The 11,346-nt window shown below is 47.5% G+C and overlaps 1 protein-coding gene across 10 annotated transcripts in view; it reads right to left on the bottom strand.

Annotated features, from left to right (window-relative positions):
* Positions 1-604: 604 nt before the first annotated feature.
* Positions 605-11,346, bottom strand: part of DZANK1 (double zinc ribbon and ankyrin repeat domains 1) — a 73,325-nt gene continuing 62,583 nt past the window's right edge. For 6 of the 10 annotated variants that reach the window (XM_079943774.1, XM_079943771.1, XM_079943769.1 and 3 more), the window contains exons 17-19: positions 10,409-10,489; positions 9,756-9,883; positions 605-1,389 (exon numbers count right to left, since the gene is read on the bottom strand). In XM_079943774.1, coding sequence (XP_079799900.1) covers positions 1,266-1,389; positions 9,756-9,883; positions 10,409-10,489 — 333 coding nt within the window. In that variant the 3' untranslated portion in view covers positions 605-1,265. Of the gene's footprint in view, positions 1,390-1,799; positions 1,875-9,751; positions 9,884-10,408; positions 10,490-11,346 lie in introns of all 10 variants that reach the window. The other 4 variants (XM_079943770.1, XM_079943776.1, XM_079943777.1 and 1 more) reach the window with 4 other exon arrangements.

The raw sequence follows: 11,346 nt of genomic DNA, 5'->3' as shown, positions 1-11,346 counted from the left end.
AGAGCCCGTGGGGTGCGAGCCACAGTGTCGGGTGCCCTAACCCACCTTCCCGGGGTGGTGGCCGCTGCATCCCTTCCATCTTCTGAATCCTGAACCTTGTGCAGTTTCTCTTGCAGCCAACCCTGAGCCCAACCTTAAAGGAAGAGAATTCTGGTAAGGTCGTCCTGGCTACACGAAGCAGACACTGTGCAAACCACCCAGACACCAAACCAGATGACTGTCCTTGGCGGGGCTCTCCGGACACTGGTTACCCTGGCAGCCGCTCCCTCCCCTTCTGCAGGCCGCCAGGCCAGGCATCTACCTGGGAAGCCAGGGTTGGCACCGCCCAACCCCACTAGGGCTTGGGTCCCACTCTGCACCTGTCCGCCTGCAGACAGTCACCCACCCTGGGGAAATAAAGTGTAGGCAGTGATGCCAGCAGAGTCTATTACTTATTGTCGTGAGTTAATTATTCTAAATTAACAAATATCCTGTTTACAAATGTTAACAGAAACAATTTAGGGACTCCTACTGCAGCATTAGCACCCAAAGATTGAAATGACGACCTGAAAAAAAGAAATGAGTCAAAATTACACATTCCTGCAATTGGTTTATTCGAAGCTTACGTGTCAACCAAAGAACAAGCCATAACAACAGGAATATTGATGAGTTTAGCTTAATAAGGAAAAATTCTACTAAGCTCAATCTTTATGCACTAATTTGGAACCACTTACTAGATATATTAAGCAAACGACATGCAGAACAGTACGTGGCTTCCCCCATTTGTCTTAGACAAGGGGACAGAATATATGTGTTACCTCTACTTATATTTTACGTGTCCTCTGTATGAACACGTACACATACTACATACATTTGCTTATATAATCCTACACTACTTCTGGAAAGACACGACGGACACGGATGTCCTCTGTGGAGGGGACGTGGGTGGTCGTGGGGCAGGGACGAGAGGGAGACGTCACAACATTTTATACCTTTTGGCTTAGAACCGTGTGTAATGTTATCTACTGAGAAATAAAATTAAAGAGCAAATTCTAAGACAAGCAGCAATGCACCCCTGAGAGCATACACTACATTCATCTCTCCAGGGCATTTGGGGAAACACTCATGGGGTGTTGGGGGCTTATACTGTCACAGAACTTTGAAAAGCTTATGAGTGCCTCTCGAGCTCAGTTTTCAAACCTCAAATACGCATTTCAGAAGGAAGAGAACGAAGCACAGCCAGAGCCGGATGGTTTCTTTAAAGGAAGCCTGCGGGGCCCTCAGGGCTAACGGTCATCCAGGCTGAGCTTAGCAGCAAAGAGCGAGATGACGGGGTCATCCCCAGTTTCCAGGCCCAGGTCATACGCCGTCTGCTCTCTCGCGTTCTTCTTCTGAACGCTTGCGTTGCATCTGCGAAGGAAATGGGGGTGAGCGGACGGACTCAGGTCTCCGAACCTTCCCTGCCTTGGAGGCCAGTCTGGGAGCTCCTGGCCCCCGTCCCAAACTTCCCCCAAGAGGCCACCGTGACCAGCCCTCAAGGGCAGCTCTACCCTGAGACCTGAGGGGCGCTGTGATCTCACACGTCCAGTGCCAATCCCGGCCGTGGGTTCCCATTGCATCAACGACCCACAACCAAGTGGGTTTAAGGGGGCAACGTTTTCATCGTGTTTTTAAAAGCCCTTAGTGCCCTGGGAGCCATGGGGGGATTGTGGCTCCATTACTGGGTCAGCTGTTCAGGAACCAGGACCCTCTGAAATCCTCACAGGCCAACAGGGGGATCACTGTGGCCATCAGTGTCCCTCGGAGGCCAAGGAACATACCCCAGTAAGGCAGCAATGCACTCCCTTCCTGCCAGGCCCAGCACAGCTGCTCCATGAAGAGCTGTATTTTGGAGTCTGTTTGGATGGGAAAAAATCCCTGGCTAAATCCTTGGTTCGCATCCTCGAGAAACTGGAGAAGGAGCAGGTGACCAAAGGGGCCTTGGTTTCACCCATGACCTATTTAACTAACCCAGGAAAATCTCTTGACTCTGCCCTCTCTGCTCCTTTCCTTGGAGGATTTGGAGGGTAAGCTTTCATATCAGATAGAAAGTGAAAAGCTATACACATATTCATTTTTTAAAGTGAGAAACCCCACAAGGATATGGTTTGTAGTCAATTTAGCAAATGCTAATAAATACTATGTTAGTATATTTCCTCCAAGAGTTCATGGAACGCATTAGACACGGTCTCACCCTTGGCTTGGCCCTTTGGGCACTGTCTGTATGACAATAACCTCTCAGGACTATGGCTCCCATCCTTGTGTAGGGACAATGACCTTGGCTTCAGTGAGTTTGGCTTGTGTGATATGAAAATAAACACCCATCTTAGAACCCAGAGGGCAGGCCCGAGAGGTCAGACAGCATATTTTGCGATCTGCCAGACTGTCTCTACCTTGCCTGGTCAGCTCTGGCCCAGTGAGTGAGCAGTGGATGCTGCAGTGGAGGATGGGGTGCTACCTGCATTCTGGAGTTCATGAAAGGCTCCTGCCCAGAGGTGGCAGGAGTGATGGAGGCAGGAGTCGTGGCTGAAGACAGAGATGAGATGAGCATCTGGAGGTCTGCATTCTCCTGGCCCTGATCTTTCCCTCGACACCCCCACCCTGTCCCCTGCACCTGCAGATGTACCTGCTGCCATACATTTATCCCAATAGAGAAAAAGGATGGTGGCCTCTTTCCTGAAAGAGATAAACGGAGCCTCTGGCCACGTCCATGCCCAGAGGGAAGCTTTCCACTTGTCCCAGCCTGAGAGCAGCTTCATACACCCACAACCCACCCCACCCCCACCCCAGATGATAAGCTCCTGTCATACACACAGAATTCCCACTCATCTAGCCCATTCCGCATTCTCAAACATGGACGGATGACAAAGGGTCACACACATCTGAGAAAAATCTGCAGCATCAAAGAAAAATCAAATACAAATGTAAGAAATTAAAAATGACTGAAGACAATATCAGACAAAAACAAAAGGCTATGAAGAAGAAACAGTCAAAACAAAAAGGAGCTCTTAGAAAGTAAAAATATGACTGTTGAAAGAAAAAGTATTCAGCAGGAGGGTCAAGAAAATCTCTTAAAACAGAGAGAAAAAGGGAAATGAAAAATATGGGGGAAAAAATTAAAAAGACAGACAGAGGGGGTCAATTCGAGTGGTCCACCACCTAACTAATAGGAATTCTAGAAAGAGAGAATCGAAAAAAATGGAGGGGAGAAAATACCAAAGAGATAAAATTTCCCTGAGCTGAAGAAATACATGACTTTTCAGACTGAAAGGGCCAAGTGGATGAATGAACAACAGCACATCAAAAAAATACCCCTATGAAATTTCAGAACATCAGGAATACATGCTTCCAGAAGGAACAAACAGGTCAGAAATGAATAAGAACTTGCTGTAGCATTTTCATGGGCTATGCTGGGTGCTAGAACTCACGAGAGCAAGGCTTGATTATTTTGAACACAGAAATTAATATCAAGGTATTAGTAGTCAAGAGTGAAGAGAAAAGAAAGTCATTTTTGATATTCAAGGTCTCAAAAGTTTTTTTCTACATACCCTTTCTGAAGAAGTTACCTAAGGCCACACTCTAGCCTGACAAGGGTCAAAACCAAGAAAGAGGAAAATGTGAACAATAACTATAGGTGGATTCCAGTGAAAAGAAATCCCATGATGACCACTGTGCAGCAGGGCCAGAGGGCTGTCAGACAAAATCCGAGTAGGAAGTATACTCCAAGAGGAAAGTCTCTAAGAAAAAAAGCACTGAAAAAGTAAGAAACCAGGTAAGATTATGGATGTGGTGAAGGCATGTTCTTTTTCAAACCAGAAAAAAACAAAGGCAATCAGAAAGTCCAGGAAAATCAAAGTCACACACAAAAACACACAAGTTGTTCATGGTTTATGAAAGGAAATGAAATGTGACCTGATTTTGAATAATTTATGGTGTGTAAGGAGAATCTACTTGACATTTCTGGTAAGAAAATTTTACTTTGAGTGGCCTAAGTGTTGTTTTCTTGAATCTACAAACAAGAAAATATAATCAGAGTATACCAATGAACAATATTTATGTAGCTATTATAATGCAATTGCCCTTCATGCTTTTTAACTATTGCAATCAACCTATGGATGAAGAATAGATGTCTTCATTGTGTTAACACAAGTAAATATAGCTGTGATTAGTGTTGTAAAAAGTAAGCATATACTAATAGAAGTTGTGAGATGGAAGGGGAAGGAAAGGTAGAGGTTAAGGTAGAGAGCACTAATATACATTTATAAGCACTTACATCCAGGTGAATCAAGAGACACCACTGACATCATTGAAAGATGACGATTGAAATACAGGAGTTTAGGCATGTCATTTATATTTTAACCGTAATTAATAAAGAACAAAAACCAGAACAGAATGATCAAAACATGAAGGTCCGGTCAGCAAGCAAAGTCATCCCCTATGACAGCAAGAATCAGCAGCTACTGTCTAAGCTAAATCACGAGTGGTCGGTTTAAGTGCATTGTTCAGTGACAGAGATATAGGTGACTCTCGGGAGAACTTTAAGACATTTACATGTAGTTGTCCTTGGAGACGAGGACTGGGGGTGAAGAGGTGAGGGCGGCAGAGGACCGCCAGGCCCTTCCACAGAATTTGATTTTTCAATCATGTCCACGTCTTACTTCGATACAATTAAAAAGTGATTTGGTGCGTATGAATAGTTTCAATAAACATACACAAGTTAAGAAATCTTTCTGGCAGACTAGCCATAAATAAGGCGACATCAGTACGACTAGGCCAGAAATGAATAATGAAACTGGTGACTAAACCTCCCCATACTGCTCTGTACCTAAATCAAGTCTGTCCCAGACTAATTCTGGGAGTCTCTGGTCCTGGGGGATGGGGGTGGGGGCCTTTCCTGACCACACCACACTCGATTCTCTTACCTGGCTTTATTTTCTTTGTAGCACTTATCATGCTCTGAAATTACTCATTCATTTGTTTACTTGTTTATTGCCTGTCTCCTCCACTAAACTGCAAGCCCCATGAGGGAAGGGAAGTGATGTCTTCATCACTGCTGTATCTCTGTCACCTAGAATGCTGACCAGCACACAGTAGGTGCTCAGAAACCACTAGTAAAATGAATACATCAATGAAAAGAATGAATAGACAAACAAATTTAGGGAAGGAGTATTGCCTCCAAGATTGAAACCCATGTGAATTGCAGGAAAACATAACTAAGAACTCTGCATCCACCTGTGGGAGGGTAATCCTCTGCCTGATTCGGGCTCCAGAACTGACCAGGTAATGAGAAGGCTTTCCACTTTCCAAAGTAAATGAGAAACTTAGCACTTTCACCGGTTTTGTGTTGCAGCAGAACTCTAAGTGTCCAAACACCCTAATGGTCTTAGACCTTGTCTAAGTTTAGATCTTATCATTCATGTAATTTCAGCTAACTTATTTGGCCAAGGCTCCTGGTGCCAACTAAATCTGAGTGGAATGATTGGTTAGTTTCTCCTCCTATTTCTCCAGAGGCAGTAAGTGAAAGCGGCAAGGCCACGTGCCTTATGACAGAATTTCCATGACTTTCCAAAGATCTGCCTTTGGTTTGATACAAACAGTTCCTGCAAGCAACTAAGATTTGGGGATCACCCTTCACATTGTTGTTGTGGGTGGTGACATTATTGTTATTAGTTTGATCAGATCAACATAACTGAGTGGTCAGGCACGGGGGACAGTCCTGTGTCCAACAGCACTGTGAGGTCACTCCTTACCACGGACCATGCTGGGATGATGCTTAACGTCTCAGTGTAAGAACGGTTTCTGGACCCTCGCTACTCAGACTGTGGCACCTGGACCACTGGCATCTCCTGAGAGCTTGCTAGAGAGGCTGGATCTCAGGCCTGGCCCCACCCAGACCTACCAAATGTGCATTTTCACAAGATCCCTGGCTGATTTACATACACATTAAAGTATGAGAAGCATTTATCAAGTTCATCTTCTTAGTTTGGTGCATTAAAAAAATACACATGCCCTTTCCTTAATGTGAAAACTTGGACTTGGGAAGGCTTGGTGACATCTGTTAACAGAAATAGAACTTAGAACTTAAATCCAGTTGTAACACCTTTCACCCAGGGCTTCTGTTATTTAAGCCCCACGTGGCTCTTCTCCCAGAGCCAACTCACCCATCCCCATATCCTGTGTCAATCATCGCGCAGTGGACACTTTCCACTCAAATCCTGATAATCCTCTTTTTTCATAATCGCAGCTTCACCATTAAAGTCCACGCATCAGGCTCCGGGCACTACAAACGATCTCATTTCATCCTCCACTAACTCTATGACCCGAGTCCGATTATCCCCATTTTACAGATGAGAAGACCTAGCAAGAGGAATGTGTTCATTTTCTCCACATTTTGCTCTCTCCTGCCTCCAAACTGTCCCCTGTCACCACAGAAGACTCCACTTTCCCCTCCTTTAGCACAATTCCCAGTGGTCACATTCAAAGTGTACATTTCCCACGAGGTCTTTCAGATGACCTCTCCTGGGCTCTAAGTCACTTGAATTATTTGTTCATCTACTCAGCACATGTGTGAGTGCCAGCCTGGTGCCCCCAGATGTGCCAGGGCCACCTGGTCACCTGTGACACAGTGCTTGTTCCTCTCTCGGGGAGCTCAGAGGACCTGGCTGTAAATTCAGGGTGGAGGGGTACACAGTGTGCTACGGGGGTCTGACCACGGAGGTCTCAGTCACACCAGACACCAATCTCCTCCTCAGCTTTCATCTTTCCTGCCTCCCCAGTGGCATAAATAAGGCTTCACTGTCACTTCACCCCCTCAAGTTCCTGGGGCTTCATCACGCATTTACCATTTGAACTCAGATATATTCACAGGGTTGCGGCATCTCCTAGGTGGACTCAAGACCTTCTGTCTTCACAACTCTCCCCAGGCTGGGAGCAGAGTGCAGTGTTCTATTTACTCAATAATGGGGCTGGGGGCGGGGATCTCTGATGGCTAGATTTTCTGGGTTGGTGGTTTCCTGCGTAACCACAGTTTGGTTTTGGAAGATGATGAATCATGACTCTGCCAACTCTTAGCTGTGTACCTAGCTCCCCAAACAAGTTAACTGCAACACGGCAAGGGCACGAGACGGAGCGCGTCCTGCCATCAGAACCCCATGCTGTGAGTCTCCTCCTCCGAGGAGCTTGTCATTGTCACGGCAGACATTCCAGAACGCGGTTGGCACAGCAAGTACACTGTGGTGCTCTGTGAATTTGTATCATAAAGACACTTTTCTACTAATGCACAAGCAACTCAGACTGTTTACTCCAATCTAAGTATCACGGTGAATTAAGGTACACTCTCTCTTTGTAAATCCTGAATTACCTAGAATAAAACTCCACAGGTGAACCTCTAAGTAAATTGATGGCTGCATTTTCCTCACTTGCCTGCTGGGGTAGAGCTCAGAGGCTCGATATTTGAAACTGCCAGTGAAGAAGGGCAGCTACTGTCCAAAAGCAAACAGCATCTCTCTGTGTCCCTCTCCTCACAAGACTTTTTGAATCCGTGTTTCTGAAGTCTGCTGGTAAGAGGTGTCAGCTTTGGTGGAAGATGTGTATTTCTCCTCAGCCATCCCCTTTCTGCTGAGTATGAGTTTATTCTGGTAAGAAAGACACAAACATGGGAACCAGAAACCCTAGGGAAGGGCTTTCTGCTACCGGCCAAGCTGCTGGACAGAAGTTACCTGTATGGAGACCACCTGGGCTGCCTCTCACCATTAGCTAAACAGGCTCAGGGTGAGAAGAGAATGTTAATCCTTGTTTGCAAAGGACAAGTCACGGAGCCTCTTTTACAGGAAAGTCAGATCGCCAGATGGCTTGTGCCTGAAGAGCTGTAGACAGTGGAGCCTTGAGGTCATGTTCCCGGGTCTACAGAGGTCCAGCTGTGGGGCAGAGGCCGGGTGGACCCAGGCCCAAACACTGTGAACTAACAAATATAAGCCACACTCAGCAGAATCGGTTCTCAGTGGAAACACCTGCTTTCTGAACCCGCCCCTCCCTGACCCCACGTGAGCTGTGTTCTGCTAACAGTAACCATGACAATGCAGGGGGAGCGACAAAGGGCTATTACACACCATTCAGCTAGACCATATAACCACGGCGTTAGACTTAGCAGAAACGCAAGGAGATCACATGTGGATAGATGTCAGTTTACAGAATGGTAATGAAGCAACAATGGGAACTGAGGAACACCAAAAAGAGACAGGTTGCCTGTTCCACGTCCAGAGTTAGGTTCATCCTGTTAGCCGGACTCTTCATAAAGCCAGGACTCATCACACTCAAGCAACAACTCAAAATGTACTCAAGCGATTTTTGTATCAACCACAAACATTATATGTAAATGCTATAAAAAAATCCTTATCTGAATTATCCAAACATGAAGTATACCTTCACACAAAACAAGGTGTCATTATTCCTACTGATAATGATAAGTGTGGGAATGTAAATGACGAAGCTGACAAGGTATGACGCCTGTGAACCCCAAGAGAACTTGAGAAAGTAAATTCCAGCCATCGAGTGTGTACACCCACAGGCCAAACACTCTGCTATAAAATTAAACTACTGATAAAAAGGGGGTCGTGTCTACTGACACAGGAGCCCTACTGGGCAGAAACTTTAAAAACCGCACATAGAAAAATTAAGAGAGAGATATTTTGAATAAAAACGCTAGAGGAAATTTTGAAACAGAGGAGAACAGAAGCAAAGCTATTTAACTTTTGTCCCCTGTGCTCCTTGCCATCCTCGGCAGCACGACTCACAGACCGGGGCCCCCAGCTGCCTCAGTAACAGTGCGGGCGGCAGAGTGGTTGGCCTGCGATTCCCCCAGATGACTTCCAGTTCAACAGCTTGGTCAGCGGGATGTAAGCAGTTAACAGCGAGGACGTGGACTCAAAACACTGTCCACCCCAGGTCCCCAGAGTCATTTGCAAGAGAACAGTGGACTCACAAGGCTGGGTGGGGTCAAGGGTGGGAAAGGAGCAAAACCATCCCACGTGGCTGGGGATCTCGTCACCCCGCTTCCCAGCTGTGGAAACAGGAGACGAAGCGGTGAACCCACATGCACCGCCTCTCCCCGGGGCTGTTCGCATCCACGGACGACCGGATAAGGTTTTCTTTCGGCAGTAACTTCACGGGTACATTTCCCATCACGATGAAAATCATGATGAAAACACTGCTTAACGCCCAACGGCTAAGGATTTGCAGGCCCACAAATATAAATGAGTTAACAAAATGGATCATCATTTATCAAAGCTACTGAAAGTTAGACAACCCAGCAGTCCGTTTAAAAACCTTTGTTTTGAGCTTCCCTGGTGGTGCAGTGGTTGAGAGTCTGCCTGCCGATGCAGGGGACATGGGTTCGTGCCCCGGTCCAGGAGGATCCCACATGCCGCGGAGCGGCTGGGCCCGTGAGCCATGGCCGCTGAGCCTGCGCGTCCAGAGCCTGTGCTCCGCAACGGGAGAGGCCACAGCAGTGAGAGGGCTGCGTACCGCAAAAAAACAAACAAAAACAAAACATCTTTGTTTTACCCAGATTTGGAAAACAGAAGCAGTTAAGTCTCCCATTAAGGCCAGAACGGGTTGAAATGGTTCCTAAGTGGTTCAGGTTGAACAGGGCCTGCAAACTGCCTGCTCAGAGGACCCCCCCCAAGTAGCAGCTGGCTGCGACCTCACCCCCAACTCGCCCTTCCTCACGTTTCACCTACGGGCCCCACTGCTGGTCCACGTCCGCTCCCCTCTGCACGAGAACCGGGATCCCTTCATGGTGCTTGCTCGTGACCGCCGGGCTCAGAACGGGCTGGTCTTCGCTGTCACCGCAGTTGGGATCTGCTCCCTGCCGCGTGTAGAAAAGGACAAACTTGCACAAGGCCTAAGCTCAACGGCACCCGCTCGCCATCCTAGTAAGTATAACAAACCCTTGATGGAACTAAACTGCTTTAACTCAAAAGAGGCAGGAACCCCAAGACCCAACCTACAAAGACAGAGCTGCCAAGTCATGTGCGCGATAAAACTTGTGTTTCTGCTCCCCCAGCGGGAGGCCAGCCACCTGGATGGACAACCTTGCTTCTTTAGGAAACATCATGGTCACACTGGGTCACAGACCAGGGATTCTGTCCACCTTCCTGCACTTTATTTGGGCTCCTGTGCGCTTTTCTGCCTATTTTCTTTGCTCTAAAAATTAGCAACAGGTAACAATTAACGTAAAGTTTTTGACTAGCCGTTTAGCCCACTTCCAGACGGTTTTAAGTTAAGCGGCACTGTGATTATCACAATATCGAACAAAACTTCCATCTGAAAGAGACGGGGTGGCAGGCCTGGCTGAGCGCCTCAGGGAGGCGTGTTCTTGGGCTGCACTTACTTCATCGCGTAGCTGCTCCACCACAGACACTCTTCCTTCCCCTGCTGGTCCGACTTCCTTCAGCAGAAGCCTGTTTTCAGGCTGCAGGATCACAGAAGGTGGTCGTTTGCACGGCCGCAAAATCTTTTTACTGTCATGCCCCACTTGTCCAGGCTCAACCCTCAGGGCAAATGTTTCCTCTCCAGGGTAAGTTCTGAGTCCCAGGGACAGGTGAGTGTGAGCACGAGCGTGTATGTGTGTGTGTGATGTGTGTGTGGGGTGTGTGTGTATGTGTATGTGGTCTTCAATGGCCAGCAGCATAGATAAACACATCTAATGTAAATCTAGCCAGTCTCTGAAGCCTTGCCTGGGGGAAGGACACCACACTGACATTTTTTCATGTTATTAAGGGCAGGGATGCAATGAGAAACCTCGTAAAACCCCAGAAACCACACACCAGTTTTATTATGAATATTTCGAGGAAAAGCAACCAGGTGAATCCTAAAGTTTACGCTGCATGCTTTACAAGGTGTTCGAAATCAGCCCGAGTGTGACCACCTGCCTGCGGAGAACCGCGCCTCCCTCCCCCCACCCCGCCCCCCGACCAGGCTGGGTGCCCGTGTGCCTGCCGGGAGGCCCCGGGGCCCCGCGTGACTGAAGTGGTGGGGCTGGAGGGGGGAACTGACCCTGTGTCCACCTCCAGCCCGCTGCCACAGCCGAAGACTCTAACAGCTGAGGGAAACCGGGAAAGGGTACCATGCATGGATCAGAAATGAAGAATCCCAAAGATTGAAAGCAGATGGAATCAGACTGACAGGGAAATCAAAGCCAAGAGGAAACCCAGCTGCAGACCCCAGACATGTGAGTGTGTTCTCTCCAGGGAGCCCAGCAGGAGGGCGGGCGTTGGGTGTGGCTGAATCCACAGAGTGTTGTTAAAGGGCTTTACCATGAATCACAGG

The sequence above is a fragment of the Stenella coeruleoalba genome, assembly GCF_951394435.1.
Source record: "Stenella coeruleoalba genome assembly, chromosome: 15".
In the NCBI taxonomy this organism is placed as follows: Eukaryota; Metazoa; Chordata; class Mammalia; order Artiodactyla; family Delphinidae; genus Stenella; species Stenella coeruleoalba.
The sequence above is the reverse complement of the archived record's forward strand: the minus strand, read 5'-3'. Positions and strand labels throughout refer to the sequence as shown.